The 27,090-nt window shown below is 48.1% G+C and overlaps 1 protein-coding gene across 3 annotated transcripts in view; it reads left to right on the forward strand.

Moving 5' to 3' along the window:
* RANBP17 (RAN binding protein 17) overlaps positions 1-27,090 on the forward strand; it is a 280,499-nt gene that overhangs the window by 201,332 nt on the left and 52,077 nt on the right. For all 3 annotated transcript variants that reach the window (XM_048862507.2, XM_075131375.1, XM_048862508.2), the window contains one exon: positions 1,283-1,365. In XM_048862507.2, the coding sequence (XP_048718464.1) occupies positions 1,283-1,365 (83 nt within the window). The remainder of the gene's footprint in view (positions 1-1,282; positions 1,366-27,090) is intronic.

Consider the following 27,090-nt stretch of genomic DNA (forward strand, 5'->3'; position numbering starts at 1 on the left):
AGATGGTGTGACAGCACAAGCAGAGGTGAGACTTGTCTATGGTGTGATCTCTTTCAGGTCTGAGTACATGCATAAGCATGTGTAGATGCTCGTTATGAACTGCACTCTTGCATCTGGCTTACATTTGGGCTTCTCTACAAGATGGGGTAATGCCCACTTACAGGTGTGTGATTTCAACATGTTTAGCATTAATTGGCCCATGTAGACCCTGTTGGTGTGCACCAAAGGTTCCTTAGTGTGCTTTAACACTTTAGTGCACACTAACACGGTCTACATGGACTAATTAATGTGCAGCACATTTGTGCACTTTAGAAATCACACCCCCATAAGTGCACATTACCCCACCATGTAGAGGATGCATTTATGTAATTGAATTCTTAGTGGGAATTAACTGATGAAATAAGCTATTGGGGTATAGTAGCTAAAGTAAGAGTATAAACTAATTGTTTGCATTAGGAAGAATTTGTAGCATTCCTCTGAACTGCAAATAAGCCAAAGGTGCTCACTAGGAATTTGAAAGTTTATTATTATTAGAATCATAATAATGTAGGGCTGGTAGGGATCTTGAGAAGTCATCAAGTCCAGCCCTCTGTACTGAGGCAGGACCAAGTAAACCTAGACCATCCTTGACAGGTGTTTGCCCAACCTGTTGGGGACTCCCCAACCTTGCTTAGAAGCCTGTTCCAGAGCTTAATTACCCTCAGAGTTAAAAAGTTTTTCCTAATATCGAACCTAAATCTCCCTTGCTGTGGATTAAGCCCATTACTTCATGTCCTACCTCCAGTGGACATGGAGAATAGATCCATCTCATCTTTAGAGCAGCCTTTAACATATTTGAAGACTGTTACCAGGTCTCCTCTTAAGTTTTCTTTTTCTCAAGATTAATCACACCCAGATTTTTTAACCTTTCGTCATAGGTCTGGTTTCCTAAACCTGTTGTCATTATTGTTGCTCTCCTTGGGACTCTCTACAATTTATCCACATCTTTCCTAAATTGTCGTGCCCAGAGTTGGACACAGTACTCCAATTGAGGCCTCACCAGCACCAAGTAAAGCATTACCTCCCATGTCTTACATACAACATTCTTGTCAATACCACTAAGAATATTAGCCTTTTCCCAACTGCATCACATTCTTGACTCCTGTTCAATTTGTGATCCACTATAACCCCCAGATCCTTTTCAGCAGCATTACCACCAGTTTTTTGTTTGTTTTTAGGAATGAGCACATTGCTAATTTTTTCCCACTGTAATGATGTGAATATTTTTGCCGTTATTTTTTAGGTCACAGCGTTTAAATTTTGATGTATCGTCTCCTAATGGAATTCTTCTCTTCAGAGAAGCTAGTAAAATGATTTGCACTTACGGTAGGTATCTGTTTAATGTTTTCTTTGCAATATAAATTCTTTGACTGTTTTGTGGGGTAAAAGCCCCATTACTTTCATTCCCTTGATCCTTGATGTATTTGTGAACAGTTAACAGGAGTATGAAGTGTTTTGGCCAATATCAGCACCTTATGCTATACTCCTTGTCTGATACATACCTTAGGAGCTCAGTATACTCATACACCATGGAGTGCACTACTTACGTCATTTGTTTCTTGCAGCCATGCATTCACACACATGTGTGCACTCCCAGACCACCAAAGCCAGAGAAAAATGCTTAGCAGTACCAGTAGAGGCAGCACTTGTGCCCTTTGCCTCATAATGCCTCCCCTGGCTATATAACAGTGTTGCTGCCCCAGCCCCTCTCAGTTCCTTTGCACTGCTCACAGCTAGAGTTGGAGTGCTCTGGGTAGTGTTTCTTCACACTGCCCTTTGTTTCTCTCAATTATTGAAAACTTCTTCTAAAGGATTAGTTAGTGGTTTATTAGTAGTACCTTAGGTTAGTTAGTGAGGTTACTTAGCTGTTGTTTCCTGGTGGAATGCCTTCCCCAGGATTTGAACATTGCCCATCGTGGGCGGTGGGGTGAAGGGACTATTCCACATAATGATCCCCATATGCAGTGTTTGTTGTGCCTGAGAGAGAGGCACATTAAGGACAAGTGCTCTATCTGTAAGTCCTTCAAGAAAAGGACACAGGTAGCGAGGGATTTGAGACTCAAACAGCACCAGGGATGAGACCAGCCCCTCAGCCATCGTTGGAGCCTCAGAGTGCCAGTGTTCCTCAGCAGGACTCAGAGGCGGCCTTTCGATGTTGTCTCAATACCAAGGAATGGGTCAAAGGTCCAGCTCCCTCACGGGTGCTCGAGCAGCCATGGTACTAGTCAGCAGCCAGTGAGAAATCCTGTCAAGAGAAAGCAAATCCACTCCCAAAGACAAAGAGGCAAAGAAGTTGGATCTCATAGACAGAAAAGTTTATTTGACCTTCTTACAAATGGAAATCACAAATCAACAGGCATTGTTCTCAAGATATAACTTTGTAAATTGGGACTTCGACAAAATTCATGGAGCGATTGCCCAATTCTTCTAGGGAGGACTTCAAGGCATTTGTAATGGAGGACAGTCTGGTGTCCAAGACATCATTGCAGTCAGCCCTAGACTTATCTGACACAGCCTCCAAAGTTGTGGCTACAGCAATCATGATGAGAAAAGCATTGTGGTTGCATAATTCATCATTGTCTCCAGATGTACAACAAAGTGTAAAGGACCTTGCGTTCGTTTTAAAGACTTGAGTGCAACAAATGTGCTCTTCGGAAATTTATGCCAAAGCCTCAAAAAGTTGCCAATTTACTGGGAAACAACAGCAGAAATACTGTTACCCAGCGATATTTTAGACAGACACCTTACCAACCAAGGCAAACTGCCCCAGGAAAGGAATAGATCTCACAAGAGGCAGTCTTCAGGGTCTAGTTTTACTCAGCCACTCCATCCTCTTCCATCACTGGGCAGACAGCCTATTTGACTAGCATGTTAGGACCAGCAGACCAGTTGTAAACATCCTAATCACATCACCTCAGTTTGGGGACAGGCTGGCCCACTTCTACAGTGCCTGGGAAATAATAACATGGACAAATGGATCCAAGACACTATATTTGTGTTACACCATACAATTTATATCCATTCCCCATTCCAACCCTCCTATCTCATCCCTTTTCAAGGACCTTTCTCACAAGTAATTGCTTTTCAGCAAGTTCTCTGTGTGCCCTGGGAGCTATAGAGGAGGTCCCTAATCAGTGTGATGAATGAGGAGCCTATTCCCGATATTTCCTAATCTGCAAGTCCAAGGGAGGAGTGAGACCTATCCTCAGTCTCCACAATCTCTACAGATAAGAACATAACGGCCATACTGGGTCAGACCAAAGGTCCATCCAGCCTAGTATCCTGTCTACCGACAGTGGCCAATGCCAGGTGCCCCAGAGGGAGTGAACCTAACAGGTAATGATCAAGTGATCTCTCTCCTGCCATCCATCTCCACCCTCTGACAAACAGAGGCTAGGGACACCATTCCTTACCCATCCTGGCTAATAGCCATTAATAGACTTAACCTCCATGAATTTATCCAGTTCTCGTTTAAACCCTGTTATAGTCCTAGCCTTCACAACCTTCTCAGGCAAGGAGTTCCACAGGTTGACTGTGCGCTGGGTGAAGAAGAACTTCCTGTTATTTATTTTAAACCTGCTTCCCATTAATTTCATTTGGTGGCTTCTAGTTCTTAAATTATGGGAACAAGTAAATAACTTTTCCTTATTCACTTTCTCCACACCACTCATGATTTTATATACCTCTATCATATCCCCCTTAGTCTCCTCTTTTCCAAGCTGAAAAGTCCTAGCCTCTTTGATCTCCCCTCATATGGGACCCGTTCCAAACCCCTAATAATTTTAGTTGCCCTTTTCTGAACCTTTTCTAATGCCAGTATATCTTTTTTGAGATGAGGGCCCACATCTGTACGCAGTATTCAAGATGTGTGCGTGCCATGGATTTATATAAGTGCAATAAGATATTCTTTGTCTTATTCTCTATCCCTTTTTTAATGATTCCTAACATCCTGTTTGCTTTTTTGACTGCCGCTGCACACTGCATGGACGTCTTCAGAGAACTATCCACGATGACTCCAAGATCTTTCTCTTGATTAGTTGTAGCTAAATTAGCCCCCATCATATTGTATGTATAGTTGGGGTTATTTTTTCCAATGTTCATTACTTTACATTTATCCACATTAAATTTAATTCCCAATGACTTAGTTTTGTGAGATCTTCTTGAAGTTCTTCACAGTCTGCTTTGGTCTTAACTATCTTGAGCAGTTTAGTGTCATCTGCAAACTTTGCCACCTCACTGTTTACCCCTTTCTCCAGATCATTTATGAGTAAGTTGAATAGGATTGGTCCTAGGACTGACCCTGAGGGAACACCACTAGTTACCCCTCTCCATTCTGAAAATTTACCATTTATTCCTACCATTTGTTCTCTGTCTTTTAACCAGTTCTCAATCCATGAGAGGATCTTCCCTCTTATCCCAGGGCAACTTAATTTACGTAAGAGCCTTTGGTGAGGGACCTTGTCAAAGGCTTTCTGGAAATCTAAGTACACTATGTCCACTGGATCCCCCTTGTCCACATGTTTGTTGACCCCCTCAAAGAACTCTAATAGATTAGTAAGACATGATCTCCCTTTACAGAAACCATGTTGATTTTTGCGAAACAATTTATGTTCTTCTGTATGTCTGACAATTCTTTACTATTGTTTAAACTAATTTGCCCGGTACTGACATTAGACTTACCGGTCTGTAATTGCCAGGATCACCTCTAGAGCCCTTCTTAAATATTGGTGTTACATTAGCTATCTTCCAGTCATTGGGTACAGTAGCTGATTTAAAGGACAGATTACAAACCATAGTTATTAGTTCCGCAGTTTCACATTTGAGTTCTTTCAGAACTCTTGGGTGAATGCCATCTGATCACGGTGACTAGTTACTGTTAAGTTTCTCAATTAATTCCAAAACCTCCTCTAGTGACACTTCAATCTGTGACAATTCCTCAGATTTGTCACCTACAAAAGATGGCCCAGGTTTGGAAATCTCCCTAACATTCTCAGCCGTGAAAACTGAAGCAAAGAATTCATTTAGTTTCTCTGCGATGACTTTATTGTCTTTAAGTGCTCCTTTTGTATCTTGATCATCCAGGGGCCCCATTGGTTGTTTAGCAGGCTCCCTACTTCTGATGTACTTAAAAAAAACATTTTATTACCTTTTGAGTTTTTGGCTAGCTGTTCTTCCAACTCCTTTTTGGCTTTTCTTATTACATTTTTACATTTAATTTGGAAGTGTTTATGCTCCCTTCTATTTGCCTCACTTGGATTTGACCTCCAATTTTTAAAAGATATCTTTTTATTTCTCACTGCTTCTTTTACGTGGTTGTTAAGCCACGGTGGCTCTTTTTTAGTTCTTTTACTGTGTTTTTTAATTTGGGGTATACATTTAAGTTGAGCCTCTATTATGATGTCTTTGAAAAGTGTCTGTGCAGCTTGCAGGATTTCATTCTAGTCACTGTACCTTTTAATTTCTGTTTAACTAACCTCCTCATTTTTGCATAGTTCCCCTATCTGAAATTAAATGCCACAGTGTTGGGCTGTTGAGGTGTTCTTCCCGCCACAGGAATGTTAAATGTTATATTATGGTCACTATTTCCAAGTGGTCCTGTTATAGTTACCTCCTGGACCAGATCCTGCGCTCCACTCAGAACTAGATCAAGAGTTGCCTCTCCCCTTGTAGGTTCCTGTACCAGCTGCTCCAAGAAGCAGTTATTTAAAGTATCGAGAAATTTTGTCTCTGCATTTCTTCCTGAGGTGACATGTACCCAGTCAATATGGGGATAATTGATACATCAAACATATCAGGTTATGCATGGTTGCTCTGGCTACTATTCCTTCCGGTGTGGATTGTAGCAATTGGTTTGCTGCTCTTGATCTACAAGACACTTATTTTCATATGTTGATCTTTCTGGGCCACAGGAAGTTCTTGAGATTCCTAGTTGGCAATTGTCATTGGCAATACACGGTTCTCCCCTTTGCCCTGTCATTGCCTCTGTGTGTTTTTACCAAATGCATGATGATGGTAGTTGCCCATCTCCGGAGGAATGGAATTCATGTCTTCCCATAGTTGGATGACTGGCTAGTAAGAGGAAAGTCTGAGAAGAAAGTCCTCAGTCACATTCCATTCATGCTGGATCTTTTCGATCTGCTGAGGCTGATCCTGAACAAAAAGAAATCAGCACTGAACCCTTCCAAAAAATCGAGTTAATTTGGGCCCTACCAGACTTTACAAATTTGATGGCCTTTCTCCTGTGCAAATGATTCTGTAAAATTCAGCATCTGTGACTGGATCTCCAATTGCATCCTACACTCTCCAGCAATTGTTGAAGCTAGTCCAGCGTTCAAGTTACCACTCAATAGATGTTCTTGTGCGAGTACCTCAGGAAATACTAAACTCCCTGCAGTGAAGGACAATTCAGGACAATATGTGCCAGTGGATTCACTCTGTCTGACCCACACCTATAAGAATGTTGGTCACCAATGCCTTTTCCATAGGCTGGAGAGTGCATCTGGGATCGCTAACAATTCAGGGATTGTGACTGGAACAGGAAGCATCCTGTCATATCAGAGTACTGGAGCTTCAGGCAATATATAACATGTGCCAGTCCTTTCTGGATCACATCCAGGGAACAATGGTGCACATACTCATGAATAATACCATTGTGATATACAATGTCAACAAGCGTAAAAGAAAATATCATGCTGGTAGCAGCTCACCTACCAGGGTCTCAGAATCAGCTGGCTGATCACCTCAGCAGTACCTTCTCGGACAGTCACGAGTGATCGCTAAAGAACAGTGTGCTCAGGGCCCTCTTTGAAGAATAGGTCCCTTTCATCAACCTGTTCATGACAAAGAACGTAAGGAAATGTCATCAGTTCAGTTCGCGAGCAGGGTTCAGTCTGAGATCCCTCACTGCATTTCATCTGAATTGGGGTCCAAGTCTGAAGTATGCTTTTTCTCCCTATCCCTCTAATCCCTCAGGTTATCCTCAAAATCAAATTGGACCATACCAAGCTGATCCTGATTGCCCCAGCCTGGCCAAAACAATGTTGATTCTCCAGCCGTGCACTGTAGGTTTGACCTCCCAAGTCTCTTCCTCTTCTCCATGTGTTGTTAACTCAGCATCATGGCCAGGTTGTTCATTCAGTGCTGGACAGTCTACACCTTTCCACAAGGATGTTGCATTGCTGGATAAGGAGAAAACTCTGTGCTCAGAAGCAGTTAAAGAAGTTCTGCTTATTAGTAGAAAATCATCTACGAGTGCCACCTATTTGTCTTAGGTAGAAGAGGTTTTTGATTTGGGCTACCTCAAAGAGAATTCATTCTATGATAGTCTAAATTCAGAATTTCTGGACTACTGGCTGCATTTGAAGTCTTTGGGCCTGGCTCTTGGCTTCTTGAGAGTTCATTTGGCTGGGATTTCAGCTTTCCACCCTCTTATTCAGGGAAAGTTGGTCTGATACTGGCAAGCCACATGCCGGCTCTTGCCAAGGTTTTAGGCCTCAGCCAAGCTCTGATAAATTCACTGCTGGAATCCAACCTTTCACCTGTGTGTTAGCATGGATAAGATTAGCATTTTATGTATACCAGTGTGTTTAGTTTTCAGATTTTATGAAATGCTTGTAAGTTGCTGCATGCATTAATCTCACTTATGATATCTTAATTATATGCTATGAGGTAATATTTAAGTTTTTGCTTTATAACTGTGAAAAATGTTTGCTCTGAAACTGTGAACCTTTCAGGAGGAATCATCTCCTGCTCACCAAGAAGGCTATCAAAATTAAATGGGCTATTGTGAGACATCACAATACAAAGACTTTTGGTAATTGGCCCTTCAAACCATTAAGAGGCTAGTGCTGAAGGGCTTGTTCCATCAATTTGAATACTGGAAGAAAGAAAAAAATATCTGACAAGAAAATTTTTGATCTCTTTGCTGTTTGGACTCTCACATGGCCAGAGCTATGAAATGGAAGCAGAGATCCCTAAAAGACATTTATATCTGACAGATTACTACAACTGTGTCACCTTTTAAAACCACAGACTGTAAGTCATTTGTGTATATAAATTTGCTTGCTTTAACCTTTGTGACAAACTTCCTCCTCTACCTTGGTGGGTCTTGCGCTTATTGGCGGATTTGCTCGCCTTGGAGCTTCACGGCAGCCCTCAGTTTGGCCATTTTCGTGAACCCACAGTCTAGGTCAACTCCTCCTGTGTCTGACCAGGAGTTGGGAGGTTTGGGGGGAACCAGGGCCCGCCCTCTACTCCGGGTTCCAGCCCAAGGCCCTGTGGAATGCAGCTGTCTAGAGTGCCTCCTGGAACAGCTGCGCGACAGCTACAACTCCCTGGGTTACTTCCCCATGGCCTCCTCCCAACACCTTCTTTATCCTCACCATAGGACCTTCCTCCTGGTGTCTGATAATGCTTGTACTCCTCAGTCCTCCAACAGTCCGCGTTCTCACTCTCAGCTCCTCACGCCTCTTGTTCCCAGCTCCTGCAAGTGCACCACAAACTGAAGTGAGCTCCTTTTTAAACCCAGGTGCCCTGATTAGCCTGCCTTAATTGATTCTAGCAGCTTCTTGATTGGCTGCAGGTGTTCTAATCAGCCTGTCTGTCTTAATTGTCTCCAGAAGGTTCCTGATTGTTCTGGAACCTTCCCTGTTGGGAAACGGAACGTCTTTTGCTTGCTCCTCAGCTATCTGCTTTCTATTCTTTCCTAAAGCCCCCTGGCCCGGATTTTTCTTACTTTTTGCACCTGCCTTAGTCCCCCTCCGACCGGGCCAAACGCTTTTTTGGTTTTTTTTTCATTTTTTGTGGTTTTTTTCCGTCTACGTCCTTCGCCAGCACCCGCCCCCCCCCACGCCTGCTTTCGGGCGCAGCTACTTGCCCCAACTGAGCCCCCGGAGGAGGGGGGGGAAGATTGCCGATTTGCTGTCCGGAGGGGGGAGTGGAAACCCCCAGACCCAGCCGTCTTGCCAGCAGCTCGGACTTTACAACATTCTTAACATGCCGAAGGCCTTGGAACACAGCCAACACAGCCGGAGAAGGAGATTTCAGCAGACAGAAGAAATAATTCAAGGGAGCTATAAATCATCGTGAAGAGGGCCGTAAGATTGAGTAACTTTCTGAATTATACTCTCGTGGGGGGGAGTTTGACTGTGATTACTTGCGTTTGTGGTGGCACAGGGGGTGTGGCGTGGAGACCCCCACCCCCGATCCATCGGTGCCCCTACCCCCCATCGTTATTACAACTGTCACGGCCCCCCCGCCGTCTGTCCCTGCTGGCAATCTGCCATCTCCTTTCGTATCCAGCTGTTCGCTTTGAACTTTGCCTTCCGGACCGGACACAACAGCCGACCAACCGAGACTCTTTGGACAAACGTGTGTGGGTCTGCACCCCCCCCCCCGGATTGCTTATTCTACAGCTTACCCCTATTACTGGACCCCGATTTTGTTCCCCCCCCCTCCTCCCAGTCCCCCCCCCCTCGGCATTCCTTCTCTTCCTGTCCGCAGCCTAGCGGAAGGAGGGGCTATTCCATTTTCTCCCCTCCCCCCTCCTCCTTCCGGTGCCTCCCTGTCTTTCCCTGCTCACAATGGCGGGGAATGAGAGGGGTGAGATTGCTTCCACAAAATTAGTTGTCCCTTCCCCACCACCACCCCTGCCCGACCCCCAAGGTCCCCCCCCTGCCACTATTGCAAAGATACTTGCCACCCCCCCTGCTGGGGCACCGGTAGCAGGAGGCACCAGGGTGACTGCTGCTGCTGCTGCACCCACCGCCCACCCAGATTCTAGGAAACCCCCCCCGGTTCGCCGGAAGGGCCAGGGCGGGTGGAAAGGAAAGGGCCCCGCTAAAATCACTGAGCCCTCCATGGCAGGGGCTGCCCCCACCGCTGCGGCCTCGTCATCAACCGTGGCGCCCCTCCCTGTGTTTCCCTCCACCAGCTCTGCGATTGCCCCTCCCCCGGCCCCCAGGATGTATGCTCGGGCGGCGGCGGGCTCTCCCCTACCTGCCGCCTCGTCATCTCGCCCCCCCCCCGCCTCCGCCACCATCACCAGCGGCCGAGGCCCTTTCCCCGCCTTGACCAGGAAGCACGGCGTCCGTTGCCTCCTGGTGCCCGCCTCGCCCCACGTGGAGACATACGTGCAGGCGTTGGCGAAGGTGGTAGGACCCACGGCTATTGTGCTGGCCTCCAAGATGTATGGGAAGGTTGTTTTCTTCTTAGCCTCGGAGGATGCCGCCCAGGAGGCGGTAGAGGGGGGCCTGACGGTGGGGGGGGTGTTTGTCCCCCTAGAACCGTTAGAAGACCTGGGCGTCCGCCTCGTCCTTACCTCCGTTCCTCCCTTCTTACCCAATGCTGCCCTGTTACCCGCTCTTTCCACCCTGGGGAAACTTGTCTCTGTCATCAGCCCTCTCCCGTTGGGCTGCAAGGACCCCACCCTCCGTCACATTTTTTCATTCCGCCGGCAAGTGCAGCTTCTACCACCGGCAGGGGCGCGTGACGAAGAGGCGCTTGAGGGGTCCTTTCTAGTCCCCTACCAGGGAGCCCGCTATCGGGTCTTTTATTCTACCGGAGAGGCCCGGTGCTACCTCTGCCGTTCGGCGGGGCATGTCCGCAGAGACTGCCCTTTGGCCCGGGGGGGAGGGGCCCCCGAAACCCCCGAGACCCGGCAGGACATTGGCCCCGTTGCTGCCGACGCCCCTGGCTGCCCGGCACCTGAAACCAACCCTCCTCCTACTCGACCCATTGCTGCTCCCGTCCGGGCCCAGGAGATACCTTCCCTACAACGCCCGGGCGAGCAAGGGAGTTCCACCCTTGCTAGTACCAACCCAACAGAGCCCATGGAGGAGGGTGGGGCAAGGATATTATCGGGTATAGGAGAGGGCCCTCCCCAAGGAGAAGCCCCCGCCCCTCATGTTGCCCCACCGCTACCTCCCCGAACCCCTAAACCATCGCCTCCGCCCCCCGGCACGACCCCTGCTAACCAGCCCCCAGATGACGCTATGGAGGGCTGGACCCTAGTCCAGGGGAAGCGAGGCAAGCGGAAGGCTCGAGCTCCGCTGCATCCACCCGACGCAGAAGCCCCCCGGAAGACCAGGAAAGGAGGCACTGCTATCGAGCCTCCCGCCACGGCCGTGAGCGAGATCCATCCGCTGGTGTCGGGAGGGGAAGACGGACTGGCATTGGAGGGCAGAATTCCCCCTCCACGGGAGACCCTCCCCTCCGAGACTTCTGAGGACGCCCCTTCTGCCTGGACGCTACCCGAACCCCCCGCGGACCCCGAGGCGGCCGTTGAGGCGGACCCTAGAGGAGAGGCCCCCGGGGTGGCAGGAGTTGGCCTCTCCCCCGTGTACGCGGAGATTGAGGCCCTAGTTTTGACCCCGGTCACCCAGGGAGGGGATGATTTGCTGCCGGCTGACCTTGAGCTGGGTAGCCTTACCCCAGCCTCCCTTTCCCCATGCTCCCTCCCCCTAATTGTCTTCCCGGGTGAGCACTCTGCAGAAAGTGGTCCACCACCTGATGCCATGGCCGCCAAGACCACCATGGAGCCAGCATCTAGCATTATTGGGAGCCCCCTCCCTTACCCCTTAACCCTTGACTTTGCTCAGGAGGCACTTTCCTTTAGCTGCTTGCCTCCTGCACCCCAGAGCCTTACCCCTGCCCCTGCCCCCACCCCTGCCCCTGCCCAAGGTCCCTCCTCCTGTAATGTTAATGCCGCCCCTGGGGTTATTTCCTTTCCGCCTTTTGCAGATTCCCCCCAGGGAGCAGTCTTTGCACTTTCTAGCCGCGACCCATTAGGAGTGGCAATTTTTCCCCTGCCATCCCCCTCCACCCCAAGGCATGAAATGAATTTAATAACCCCAGCCTGTCAGACGCCCCGTCGGTGGTCCGCACCCTGTCTACCTGCCTTAGCGGACCACGAGGCTGTATTAAGAGGCCCATCAGGGAATACCCCGGGAATTATAACCCCACCCCCCCATGAGCTGCGGCATGCGCTACGGAAGTTCCTAGAGCACACCCGTGGCGCCCGCGACAGGGCACAGCTGGCTCTTCGGCTATGGGGGGACTTTGATCAAATCCTCCAGGCCACAAGGGCCCTTATAAAGGAAGGCAGGGGGCAAGGAAAGCGCGGTGCTGCGGCCTACGAGCGAGCCCGCAGCTTCCGACGCGATCTACTCACCCACGGGATGGGTCATGGGTTGCTGTGCAACCCGCCGGGGGCCCTGAATCCCCCCGTCAATACGAGGCCCCCACCCCCCCAGCCCTCCGCATGACGCCTCTTATTATTGCGACCCTGAATACCAGGGGCTGTAGGATGGCTCTCCGCAGGTCGTATGCCCGGGCGGTGACGGGCTCCCCCCTGCCTGCCGCCTCGTCATCTCGGGGTCCCCCCCCCCGCCTCCGCTACCATCACCAGCGGCCGGGGCCCTTTCCCCATCTTGACCAGGAGGCACTGGTGCCCACCCTCCTTTCGTTCCACCGGCAAGTGCAGCTTCTACTGCCGGCGGGGGCGCGTGACAGAGAGGCGCTCCAGGGGTCTTTCCTAGTCCTCTACCAGGGAGCCCGCTATCGGGTCTTTTACTCCACCGGAGAGGCCCGGTGCTACCTCTGCCGCTCAGCGGGGCATGTCCGCAGAGACTGCCCTTTGGCCCGGGGGGGAGGGGCACCCGAGACCCGGCAGGACATCGGCCCCGTCGTTGCCGACGCCCCTGGCTGCCCGGCACCTGAAACCAACCCTCCTCCTACTCGACCCATCGCTGCTCCCGTCCGGGCCCAAGAGATACCTTCCCGACAACGCCCGGGCGAACAAGGGAGTTCCACCCTTGCTATTACCAATCCAGCAGAGCCTATGGAGGAGGGTGTGGTAAGGATATTACCGGGTACAGGAGAGGGCCCGCCCCAAGGAGAACCCCCCGCCCCTCATGCTGCCTCACCGCTACCCCTCCGAACTCCTGAACCATCGCCTCCGCCCCCGACACGACCCCTGCTAACCAACCCCCAGGCGACACTATGGAGGGCTGGACCCTAGTCCAGGGGAAGCGAGGCAAGTGGAAGGCTCGAGCTCCGCTGCATCCATCCGAAGCGGAATCCCCCCAGAAGACCAGGAAAGGAGGCACTGATATTGAGCCTCCCGCTACGGCCACGAGTGAGATCCATCCGCTGGTGTTGGGAGGGGAAGATGGACTGGCATTGGAGTGCAGAATCCCCCCTCCACGGGAGACTCTCCACTCCGAGACTCCTGAGGACGCCCCTTCTGCCCGGATACCACCCGAACCCCACGCGAACCCCGAGGCGACCGTTGAGGCGGGCCCTAGAGGAGAGGCCCGCGGGGTAGCAGGAGCTGGCCTCTCCTCCGTGTATGCGGAGATTGAGGCCCTAGATTTGACCCCGGTCACCCAGGGAGAGGATGATCTACTGCCGGCTGGCCTCGAGCTGGGCAACCTCACCCCAGCCCCCCTTTCCCCATGCTCCTTCCCCCTAATTGCCTTCCCGGGCGAGCACCCTGCAGAAGGTGGTTCACCACCTGATGCCATGGCCGCCAAGACCACCACGGAGCCAGCGCCTAGCATTACTGGGAGCCCCCTCCCTTAACCCTTGACTCTGCTTAGGAGGCACTTTCCTTTAGCTGCTTGCCTCCTGAACCCCAGAACCTTGCCCCTGCCCCTGCCCCCACCCCCACCCCTGTCCCTGCCCAATTCCCCTCCTCCTGCAATGCTAATGCCGCCCCTGGGGTTATTTCCTTCCCGCCTTTCGCAGATTCCCCCCAGAGAGCAGTCTTTGCACTTTCTAGCCGCGACCCATTAGGAGTTGCAATTTTTTCCCTGCCATCCCCTTCCTCCCCAAGGCGTGAAATGGATTTAATAACCCCAGCCTGTCAGACGCTCCGTCGGTGGTCCGCACCCTGTCTACCCGCCTTAGCGGACCACGAGGCTGCATTAAGAGCCCCACCAGGGAATACCCCGGAAATCGTAACCCCACCCCCCCATGAGCTGCAGCATGCACTACGGAAGTTCCTAGAACACACCCGTGGTGCCCGCAATAAGGTACAGCTGGCTCTTCAGCTATGGGGGGACTTTGACCAAATCCTCCAGGCCACAAGGGCCCTTATACAGGAGGGCAGGGGGCAAGGAAAGCGCGGTGCTGCGGCCTACAAGTGAGCCCGCGGCTTCCGAAATGATCTACTCATCAACGGGATGGGTCACGGGTTGCTGCGCAACCCGCCGGGGGCCATGAACACCCCCACCGACAAGAAACCCCCACCCCTCCAGCCCTCTGCATGACGCCTCTTATTATTGCGACCCTGAATACCAGGGGCTCTCCGCAGGTCCCAGGTGCTCTCTTACCTTTGGGAAGGGGGGTACTATGTAGTTTTCCTGCAGGAGACCCATACGGACCCCACCGCCAAGGACAGGTGGCGGCTGGAGTGGGGGGACGGGGTATACTTTAGCCACTTTACGACTTGGCAAGCTGGAGTGGCGACCCTGTTCTCCCCCAACCTATGGCCCGAGGTGCTAGGGGTCACTGAGGCCGTGCCGGGCCACCTCCTGCACCTTCGAGTCCTTATGGAGGGGCTCGTGGTCAATCTTGTTAACATCTATGCCCCGCAAATGAGCCCAAAGCGGCCACAATTCTATCAGCGGGTGTCCGACTTTCTCGGCACCCTAGATTCACACGAGTGCCTGGTCCTGGGAGGGGACTTTAACACCACCCTCGAGGAACAGGACCGCTCGGGGGCCGAGCCGAGCCCGGCCGCCGTGAACATTCTCCGGGGAATAGTTGAACATTACTCCCTAGTGGACGTCTGGCGTGACCATCACCCAGATGACACTTCCGTGTTCACTTTTGTCCGGGTGGAGGCCGCTCGATCACACCACTCTCGGTTGGACCGTATTTACTTATCCCGTTTCCATCTTTCACAGGCCCACTCCTCCGCCATTCGGCCGGCCCCATTCTCCGACCATCATTTAGTCACTGTAACGGTCTCCCTCCGTGCAGAGAGACTGGGGCCGGCCTATTGGCACTTTAACAACAGCTTGTTGGAGGACGAGAGCTTCGTGACGTCCTTCCGGTAGTTTTGGCTGGCCTGGCGAGAGCAGTGGCGTGCCTTTCCCTCGGTGCGGCGATGGTGGGATCTCGGGAAGGTGCGCGCCAAGCTCTTCTGCCGTGACTACACTCGGGGCACCAGCCGACGGAGAAATGCGGCGATAGAGCAGTTGGAACGGGAGGTCTTAGAGATGGAGAGGCGCCTGGCCGCCGACCCCGAGGACCCGTCCCTCTGAGGAGCGTGCCGGGAGAAGCGGGAGGAGCTCCGGGCCCTCGAGGACCACCGGGCCCGAGATGCCTTCGTTCTGTCCCGCATCCGCCTCCTTCGGGAGATGGACCGCGGCTCCCGCTTCTTCTGTGCCCTGGAGAAAATGAGGGGGGCCAAGAAACACATCACCTGCCTTCTTGCGGAAGACGGCACCCCCCTCACGGATCCGGAGGAGATGTGTGGGAGAGCCCGTGACTTCTACACAAGTCTTTTCTCCCCGGATCCGACCGATCCTGACGCTTGTGAGGTGCTCTGGGAGGAACTCCCCACGGTCAGCGTGGGCGACCGAGACCGACTAGAGCTGCCTCTCACCCTGGCCGAGTTCTCGGAAGCCCTCCGTCGCATGCCCACCAATAAATCTCCGGGCGTGGACGGGCTGACCGTGGAGTTTTACCGCGCGTTTTGGGACATCCTCGGCCGAGACCTAGTCACTGTCTGGGCTGAGTCCTTGCAGAGCGGGGTCCTCCCTCTGTCGTGCAGACGAACGGTGCTCGCCTTGCTGCCGAAGAAGGGGGACCTCCGCGATTTACGAAACTGGCGTCCCGTCTCACACCTTAGCACGGATTACAAAATCGTAGCGAAAGCAATCTCGCTGCGGCTAGGGTCCGTGATGGCGGACGTGATCCACCCAGACCAGACCTATACTGTCCCGGGTCGCAGCATTTTCGACAACCTCTTTCTAGTCCGAGACCTTTTGGAACTCGGGTGGAGAGATGGTCTGTCATTCGCTCTCCTGTCTCTTGATCAGGAGAAGGCGTTTGATAGAGTAGACCATGGGTACCTCCTGAGCACTCTGCAGGCGTTTGGACTCGGACCTCAGTTTGTGAGTTTTCTCCGGGTGCTGTATGCCTCCGCGGAGTGTTTGGTTAGGCTCAACTGGACCCTGACTGAACCGGTCAGCTTCGGGCGAGGAGTGCGGCAGGGGTGCCCCCTCTCGGGCCAGTTGTACGCTCTGGCGATCGAGCCTTTCCTCTGTCTCCTCCGCAGGAGGATGACAGGGTTGGTGCTGTGGGAGCCGGAGCTGCGGCTGGTCCTGTCGGCGTACGCCGATGACGTACTCCTCGTGGTCCAGGACCCGGGCGACTTGGCGCGAGTGGAGGCATGCCAAGCCATCTATTCGGCAGCCTCCTCCGCCCGAGTCAACTGGGTCAAGAGCTCTGGCTTGGCGGTGGGGGACTGGCGGCAGGTAAGCTCCCTCCCACCCGCACTTCAGACCATCCGGTGGAGTGCGGGTCCACTGCTCTATCTCGGCGTTTACCTTTCCGCCACGCATCCTTCCCCGCCAGAGAACTGGCAAAATTTAGAGGGCGGGGTGATAGAGCGGATCCGGAGATGGACGAGGCTACTCCGATGTCTCTCCCTCCGAGGGAGAGCACTGGTGCTTAACCAACTAGTCCTGTCCACGCTCTGGTACCGGCTCAACACCCTGGCCCCGGCCCCGGGTTTCCTGACCCACCTCCGGAGATTGATTCTAGAGAAGTGTCTGTACACTCAGGTCCGCGTTTTCCGCCTCCAGGCCCTGCAGAGACTCTTTTATAGTGCATGTAGTTCGGCGTGGAACAGACTGGCGCACGCCTTCCTACGCCGTTTCCAAGGGTTTCGATATGACCGGCAGCTCTTTTATCTTTCACCGAGAGGTTTTCCGCGAGACCTCTCTGGGCTGCCGGTCTTCTACCAGGACCTCCTCCGGACCTGGAAACTGTTTCTAACAACCAGGTCCGTGGCGGCCACCGTGGGAGCAGATCTCCTCACAGAGCCCCTGCTACACAACCCCCAGCTCCGTGTGCAGGTGGCGGAGTCCCGCTCGGTGCGCCAGAGGTTGGTCCTGGCGGAAGTCACGAGGGTCGGAGACCTCCTGGACTACGACCGAAGAGACTGGCTGGATCCCCTGACGCTCGCTCGGCGCATGGGGCTCTCCAGCCTCTGAACCCCCCGGCGCGTGCTTCAGGAGGTGAAGGCCGCCTTGACCCCCGCTGCTCGGGCTTATGTCAACCTGGCCTTGCGCGAGGGCGCACCCCGCCCATCCTCTACCCCAGGCCCGCCAGACCTTTCCATTGGGCCCCTACCGTGCCGATCCCAACAAACCCCTCACCCTTTCACTGCAAGCCGGCTGCATGAACTGCAGCCGGTCAGTTTTCAAATCGCACCACGGAAATACTTATATACACTTACGCTTCACACCCTTCACGCCCACACCCTGGTGTCCCGCCCCGATACAAAGTGGCGGGACCTCCTGCCACCCTGGGAGGGTGAGCAACCTCGGTGGGCCAGCCTGTATTCCACCTTGGTCCCAAGGCCCGTCAGGGACATCAGTTGGCGGCTCCTTCACGGAGCTGTGAGCACGGGCGTGTTTTTGACACGGTTTACCCCCATCCCGGACACTTGTCCTTTCTGTAATGTGAGGGAAACCCTGGCGCACGTATATTTAGAGTGTGCCAGATTGCAGCCCCTTTTCTGGCTCCTCACAAATATTCTATTGCGCTTTTGGCTTCATTTCTCCCCTCACCTTTTTATCTATACACTCCCCATCCGTGGCCCCACAAAGTCACGGGACCTTCTGGTTAACCTCCTCCTAGCCTTGGCTAAAACAGCCATTTATAAAACCAGAGAGGGGAGGTTGGCCCATGAAGCGTCCTGCGGTTGTAGGGCCTTTTTCCGATCCTCAGTACATTCACATATCCGGGCGGAGTTCCTCTGGGCGGCGTCCACCGACTCCCTTGACGCCTTTGAGGAGCGGTGGGCGCTGTCCGGGGTTCTCTGCTCGGGGACCCCGTCCGGTTCCCTCCGTCTGACCCTTTAATTGAGGGGAAGAGCGAGAGACGCCAGCCCCAGCCGTTGCCGCTGTGGATACCATCATTACTGTCATCTAGGAGGGGTCCTATAATACATGGGTGTCTACCCCCCCACCCCTAAACCGCCCACCCCGCAGCCGTGCCCATCTTGCCAGGCACTCTCAGGAGAGGGATAATTGGTGACACTGGGCGCAGCACTAAGTAACTCGAGGGAGTGGAAGACCACGAGTGTCGAGGAAGCCCCCCCGCTCTAGGCCACCCGGTAACTCAGGAGGGTGGAAGACCACGAGTGTCGAGGAAGCCCCCCCGCTCTGGACCCAGGCTAGCCTGAACACTTCTCCCTCCTGAAAGCTGCTGTGTTATACCTTCTGTTTGCGTTGTTTCGTTGCATAGTTTGTTTTGTTTCCTTTGGTAATTCTTGTAAGTGTTACAAATAAACTTCTTTTTGTTTAAAAAAAAAACCTTCCCTGTTCCCTTACCCAGGGAAAAGGGATCTACTTAACCTGGGGCTAATATATCTGCCTTCTATTACTCTCCTGTAGCCACCCAGCCTGACCCTGTAACACCGTATAATAATCATCTCATTTCTTTTTTCCTAGTTAATAAATTCTTAGTTTACTATATATAATTGGCTTCAAGCATTGTCTTTGGTGTGAGCTCTAAGGTACAAATTGACTTGGGATAAATGACTGGTCTCTTGGGACTGGGAGGAACTTGAATATTTTGTGATCTTTGGTGTATAGCATCCAACTATCACTAAGTTCAGCTTGCCTGGGTGGCAAGATAGACCAGAATACCCAAGGGGACCCCATCGTAAGACTCTTTTAGTGTCAGGAGTTCACATTTGTTAGTGAGTTGGTGAAATCTAATTATAGAACACACCCCAGTTTGGGGTCTCTGCCCTGCTTTTTGGCAGTCTGCTCTGAAGTTGGCGCTCACAGTTGTGAACCACTTCAGTCTGTGTGACAGTCAGTATTTTCAAATGCTATGGTAGGTAGCTTTCTGAAAGGCATTGTCCGTCTTTTTCCACCATTGAAGAAAATGGTGTCATTGTGGGACTGTAATACGGTCCAGTAATATGGAACTGATGGGTCCACCATTTGAGCTGATAGCAACATACTTGTTAGTTCTCCAGTCCCAGAAGACAACCTTCTTGTTAGTTATAGCATGTGCTGACAAGTCAGTGAATTACAAGCCTTAATGGCAGATCCCACATACACCCAGTTCTTCAAAGACAAAGTAAATTTAACACCACATCCAAAATTTCTGTTAAAAGTGATATTTCAGTTTCACTTTAATCAGATTATTTACTTACCTGTATTTTTTCCCAAACCACACTTGGGTGCAAAAGAACAATGCCTTCATGCTTGAGCTGTGAGAAGGTGTTTGGCATTTTAACCGGAAAGGACTAACCATTTTGTTCGTCACCTCAGCTCTTCGTATCTTATACTGAGCAAATGAAAGGACAATCAGTCTCAGCTCTGACCACTGCTAAGTGGATAATGATGAGTATTGCTATGGTTTATGGAACAGCTCAGACTGTGCCTCCAAAGTTATTACAGGCTCATTTGATGAGAGCTAAAGCAACATCACTAGCGTTTCTTAGAGATGTTTCTAAGGTAGATATCTGCAGAGCTGCAACATGATCCTAAGTAGAAACCTTTGCTAGACATTAGACTAAAATCACGGCATCTGGGGTCAATGCAAACTTTGAGAAGACAGTGCTACAGTGTCTGAGTAAATAGGCTTTGAGCCCCATCTCCTCAGTGAATGGCCTGTGAGTCACCTGAGTGGAATACATGTCTGCAGCCACTCGTAGAAGAAAAGACAGCTACCTGTGATGTAACTGCTATTCTTCGAGATGTGGACACAGATATGTATTCCATGATCTACACTCTGTCCCCTGTGTACCTGGGGTTTGGTGCAAAGGAACTGAGGGGTGCACCTCCATTATATAGCCAGGGGAGGAGCTATGAGGCAAAGGACATGATCATCACCCATGGGGTACTGCTTGCTGAATTTCTCCAGCTTTGGTGCGCTGGGCACACTCACACCTGAGTGAAATACATGTCTGCATGCACACATCTCAAAGAACAAAAGTTACAACATGGGTAAATGACTATTTTTTACTTTGCAGTATGTGTCTTCTAGCAACTTTTTACGTATTCTTTTCAGAAATGCAAACACCCTTTGGATGTTTGATCCAAAGCTACAGGTTGATAGGTCTGGAGTGACTGCATGTATCCAGAATATATTCCAGCAGTTCCAAAACATAATGGGCCCATAACAACTTCACCCTTGAGCACTGTTTAAACATTTATAAGTTGCACCATCTTTCCAGCTCAAGACATGCACACAATTGAAATAGGTCTCTGACATCAGCTATCTATATTGAGATTCAATGTATATTTTGAAAGAAATGTTACTAAGTTTTTGTAATGCCACTTTATTTTAAGGAAAGACCATAAAAATCCTTTTTTTTTTTTTAAGAAGCAAAACTGATGTTTTAAAATTTGTGTTTACTGCACTTACAGATACATTCTGGGGCTGGAATTGGTATGTGTTCCATGGCTTCTTGTTAAAAGATACTTAGATGCAATTACACATTTGATTTGTAGTGTATTGAAGCAGTCAGCATATGCAGACTGCAGAAAGCACTTATTTAGGGAAGGAAAAAATGATTCCAAGTAAATCTTATTTCTAATAAACTCATCTCCCCCATTTTATTTTCAACTACATCAGTTAGTGTGCTGCCACAGTTTTTTCAACCTGTTCTCCACTAAATTTATGTGAGTGATTAACCAAAATAAAAAACAATTCAGCTCAGGAAAAGATAAAAACTGGTAAACTTTTAAGCCTCCTAAATACTATTAGCTATGCATTTAATTTAGATTTAATTGCTATGTGCTTCCTCTTGATGATCAAAGAGATAGATAGTTATGTTGTTGCTTTAAGCCTAGTTGACTCATTCTCCTTAGATCCCCGTGCAGACCTGCTGTCCATTTTTCCCTGCCTCAATCGACTTTTACCATCCTTTTTTTCCTTTTTGAAAAATCACCTCATCATTGATCACTCATCAGTTGGCATATGCCTTGTAACCCTTTCCCTCACCATCTACTCCATCTTTACTGGATCTCACCCTGTTCCATTCATAACTGATGGTAACTTTTCTCCACATTCTGAAAAAAACTTCACTTGCTAACTGCTGTCCCAAACACCTTTTATGGGGCACCTGGGAAGCCCAGTAAATTCTCAGTCCCCCAAGAGATTGTCAGCCCTTGCCAGGAGGAATCCAACATCTTCTTGGTCTTGCTAGACATGAGCTGTGCTATTCAAAGGAAAGGCATAAAGCAGTACCAGATTTAAGATTAGTAGTAAGATAAGTAGTAGAGTTGAAGAGATTACTAGAACCCCCATCAGAACAGATACCTCCCCCTATTCCTGAAGATGCTATGATGGAAGATGAGACAAAGCCTCAATGTTTCTAGTTCTGTGACTTGTGTTATACAGGAAGTCAGACTAGATGATCACAGTGTCCTTTCTGGCCTTGGAATCTATGAATCTGCCATAAATAATATATTTTAAAATAGATTTGATTATTTCAAATAATTATGACAAGATTTCCAAGTACCATAGTATTTATTTGTCAAGCTTTTCCTGCAGTGCTCAAGACCAACCTCAGGGCAGACTATTAAGAATGAAAGCACGAACCCCAAATTGGTTGTGAGTTCTGCACTTAGATTTTACCAACCAATTATCAAGTGTAAACTCCACAGGCACTATAATGATCTTAACATGGAGTCACAGATGGTATCCTTGGGTACTCCAATCTCCTTACCCCAGGTCAGTTGCACTTTAGATCTAATACCAAGGACAACGCTTGTAGCCAATCATATAATAAACTATGTAAAGTTTTATTAACTAGGAAAAGGAAATAAGAAAGTTATTTGCAAGGTTAAAGTAGGTAAACATATCTACACATGAATGAGTTCCAATCGTAAGTTTCAAAAAGTAATAGAAGCTGGTTACAGATGTTATTAGGGAGATGAATGTACGCAGCAACTCACAAACATTCAATAAAGTCTACTCACTAAAACACATTCTTATGATTCTAATACCTAGTTTAACAATACTAACACACTGGTGAGCCAGACTGGTTCCAGCTATATATCTGTCTGTGTTCAGGGAACTTTGGCATGAGCAGGCACCTTCTCTGCCAGTATCACAGTGTCCACGTTGTTTTGTAGTTTTTAATAACTGTCCATATAGTCCTTAGCAGCGTTGAAAGGGCTCCGGAAGACAATAATGATCTTTTCAAAGCCTGATTGTGACAGAATGGGAAATCATTAACTTTTCTTTTCTTGTTTGAGTGATTGGGGTAATCTATATGTACAACACATCTTGAAGAACCACAGTTACTGTAGGATAAGTAACCCTTCTTTCTTCATTTTCATTTTTTGTCTCCTTTTGAAAATGTTGATAAAGTAGATGTGTGTCCTACTATGCAAAGAGAGACTGACATGTTTATAGGCATGTTTAAAAGCAGCCAAGGTTTTCCCAACATGTTTGAAAATGTTTGAATCATTCTGCAGGACGAAAACATACAGGTGAAGGTCTCTGGGTTGCAGTGAACCTTGCCAACACAAATTGGTATTTCTCTGATTTAGTTTGTTATAACGAGCAGTAAAGCCATTTCAAGAGACTAAAATAAATTGGCTTACAATCATCACTATTAAAATGCCACTATTTGCCACCAATCACAACACAGTGTCTGACATTTTAAGTGTAGGGAAATGCTCTGGAATCTCATATGTTGGCCAGTACTGACTTTTTATGGCAACAAGACTATGTTAAGAGCACTTTTAATTTATCTTTAAAAATGCAATGGAGGCACTCTATCTTAGAGTAACTAAACTATAGTCCATGTGTTTTTTATCGCTCAGTTGACATTTCTTTAACATTTAGGGATACACTTTTGAGTCATTGGAAGGGAGCAAGTGGTGTTCTCTGGAGGAATGAGCAAAGGGTTGGGAATCCAGAGCTCCGGGATTCTTATCCTAGCTCTGGCAGTGACTCACCGCATGGTCTTGGCTACTTCAGATCACCCTTCTGTCAGTTTCCCAATCTTTAAAATAGGGATAATACTACTTCAGGAGAGGAGAGAATTAATTCGTTCATGTCTGTACAGTCATTTGGATGTATAAAGCACTATATAAATTATTATTCGAGGATCTCTGGCTAACTGGAGTATCTAAATCCCTGTGCTGTCCTTTGAAGGATTACCCCCCCTTGTTAACATGTTTTGGTTTTTTCTAAACAAAAGTTGAGCCTCATATAGCAACATGATTTTATGAAGTGGAGCTTTAAGAAAAACACCATACAACACAAGACTAATGATATAATTGCAAAAATTGGCAACACAGATGCATACTTTATATAAATGTGGAAATAAACTTAGTTATAGTGTGATTTACATCAGTAGGTGAAATGAGGGATTACGTTAATACAGACTTTTTCTTGATTCCTCTCAAATAATGATATCCTCACACACAGAGACATATCTATATCCAGTTGGTAAAAATTCTGCTTTTAGAATTCTGACTGGCACCAAACTAACGACAGGAAAACTCCAGATTATGGCTCAGTTACACTGAGGATCCTCTTGATCTATAAATCAATTCAAAACCTCGGTCCAAGCTGTCTCTCTGTCTGGTCAACCCTGCAATGCACAAGCAGCAGCTGAGGTCATCCAATGCCAGTCCACGTTTACCTAAACGTGCTGCACTGGTGATTATTGTTACAACTCTTTGGTTTCCTCAGTCTGGAACTCCCTGATCAGAGCTGTCTGGCATGTGATTCTTTCCTTTTTTTAAATGCAGACACTGCATGTCTAAGAAAATGTGACCTTCCTCAGGCAATGAAAAACTATTGCCTCAGGCCTTGTGTCTCCTACAGTACCGTTACGTCAAGCAGGCATTTGCTGTCTGCAAATGCACTTTCACTCTTGTCTTATTTCTTAAATATGAATGACTTTTCTGAACATTCATTTGGGAGGACTGTACGCTTCTTTCCACTCACAACTTGCATTTTAGGTGGATTGGCATGTTTATGGACTGCTATATGTACACAAACACATGCTGCATTCTGTATTCAGTATTCTATAAGAATTATGTGTTCAAGTAAAAAAGGGAGTGTGTTTGCAGATTTATGTATCTCTTCTCTCCACTTCACTCTAAGTGGAACACTCTCTGTAGTGTCCTATGTAATGGCAGACTGGTATATAGGGATATCTTACATATTGCAATGAAGAGTATGGTATAAACGCCTAAGGGTCTCACTTCCAGAGGTGCTGAGTATCTTCAATCCCTATTGTCTTTAACTGCAATTTTGGGTGCACGGCACTTCTGAAAGTCAGAACCTAAATAAATGGATACCTACTGTTAAGTCTGTTTACCAATTGCTGTGCTGTGAATGCCATGGCACCAGCGACTAAAATCTCCATTATAATACCTTTTCACTGACATGGGTATTGTGGCAAAGGCAGTCTAGTTTAAGCAGGCTTTGTGACAGAATGCAGTCACTGAAGTGGTGTAAAAAAAAACAACCTTACATTCATTTGGACTTGGCTTAGGCTCCTGCTTGAGAGGTAAACTCTCATTGTAGCACTCCACAGTTAGTGTGGCAAAAGATACTGTGTTGTATCCCTTGCAGCCAGTATGACTGAATGATAAAAATCCTCAAGGATACAAATAATTTAAAAAATTACTGTCAGAGGGGAAAATTGACAGGATTTGTGGACAGCGGAGTCCACCGTTCTTAGCAATATACGGTCACTGAATTTCACTTTTAGTTCTGTATATACAAGTCTAGTTCTTAGAGCTTGTCTACATAGGGACATCCAGGAAAGTTAATCCAAATTAATTAAAGGTGTGAATTTGAACTACATTAGTTAAACTGCATTAAATCCCTGTGTGAATGCTATTACTCAAAATTGAAGTGGCCTTAATTCTCTTTAGCTTAATTCACTTTGGAATTCATTTTAACTATCCCCTTCAGAATCACACCTTTTGTTAATTCAGATTAACCTTCCTGGATGTCCCTGTGTAGATAAACCCTAAATCTCCTTGTTATATGTTCTTAGGTTCCCAGCTGAAGAAGAACTGTGTTCTAGTGCATTTGGGGAGCATCTGTTCCTTTGTTTTGTGGTTTCTTTACGTTTTTGTAACACCTTTATCTCTCTGTTATAGGAGACTGACATAAAAATAATACTTTCAATATGCCGTTTTTATTTATCTACATTCTGTCATGATATACTTTGATATAAGTTTTTAATTTTGCTTCAGCTTTCAGCTGTTCTAGCAGTTACTGCACAGGGTCAGCGTTGAGGTTAGCCACAGTAGCACAAAACAATTTCCTGTTTTCAGAGCCCAGGTAACATTTGGATGAGGATTAAATTTTACCACATTTTCTAGTAGCCAGAGACAATTATTTCTAATGAGCTTTAAATTGCTTCTAGAACATGTATTTCAAAACATAGTGTAGTAATCCATTCAGCCCTAGCAACTTAATAAAATAACATTTCTTTTTAAATTTTTGGTTAAATTGTTCCTTGCTGTATTAGTAGTATTAGATTTTCAATCTACTGCCCAATTTAAAAATTGATTGTTTTTTATGCTTGGGTACTATTTTTCTATTTCCTTCTTTTGTAGCTTAGTATTGGCATTTACAGCGACACCTGTTGGTGGAGGAGAATGCTAAAATATACTGTTATCCATTGTAGACTCTCACAAATGCCAACATCCAGTTTTGGTCTCTGAAAACTTTAGGTACCCGATTTTTGAACATCTTGGCCTTGAACATATTGGTTACATCGCTTGGAGAGTCTTTACTCACGTTTCCTTGCTGGTGCAACTTGTGGAATGTACCCTCCCCTTTCTCTTCTTTTCACTATAATAGTCCAATTTTACTTTACGTGGTGTTGTTGTAACCATGTGGGTCCCAGAATATTCGAGAAACAAGACCTGAAGAAGAGTTCTGGGAAATTTGAAAACTTGTCTCTCTCTCTCCAACAGAAGATGGTCCAATAAAAGATGCTATCTCACCCACCTTGTCTCTTCAGTTTTACTTAAGCATCCAGGAGACTTATTTCCCTCCTTTTCAGTTGAATAGAAAATGCCCAAGAATACTAGTATGAAATGATACCATGTCTGTGTCTGTCTGATATTTGCAATGTGCCAAACCACCAATGTGAAAGTTCGGGTTGTTTTGTTATCTGTTTTACCATTCCAATCCAGATTTTAAAACAACAGCTTATCTTTTGTGGGTTTAACGTATGCACATATATTTTCACACCACCAATAGATTTTAAGGGTTACATCCTACCACTTGTTTGGTTTAAGTACCCAACTGCAGATGCAGATCATGTGAAAGCCTCCTTAAAATCAGGCCTTGTTATGAATGAAATGACATTAAGTACTGTCCCTTGTATTGCTGGTTTATGTATTTATTTCTGAAGGATTACTTCAAGTGAGTGGAAGAACAGTAACAGAAAATCAGTACTAAGCTTACATCTCACTCTTTAGCAGCTACCCTGCTATGAGAAGAATATGGTCCAGTGAGGAGGGTGCTTAAAATAGAATAAGAGTGCTTTATTCCAAATTAACTTAATCCGTATGGACACTCTTATTCCAGAGTAAGAGCATTCACGCCTATTGGAATCAGGATTAGCTATTTGGGAATAACTCCCAGTATAGATGTAATCCATGCCTGCTGGGTGTGGTGCTCTGTCCCCCTCTAGTGGCACCTAGATCACCTAGAGATTGATGAGTCTGCTATAGCCTTGGCTAAGAGCCATCTGTTTTAGATTATGCAGTAGAGGCTTATACATGTGATTTAGCTCCAGAGGTCCCAGGTTCGATTCTGCCTGCCAACACTGATGTTACATAGACAAGCCATAAC

This window comes from Caretta caretta, chromosome 8 (assembly GCF_965140235.1).
Source record: "Caretta caretta isolate rCarCar2 chromosome 8, rCarCar1.hap1, whole genome shotgun sequence".
Lineage (NCBI taxonomy): Eukaryota > Metazoa > Chordata > Testudines > Cheloniidae > Caretta > Caretta caretta.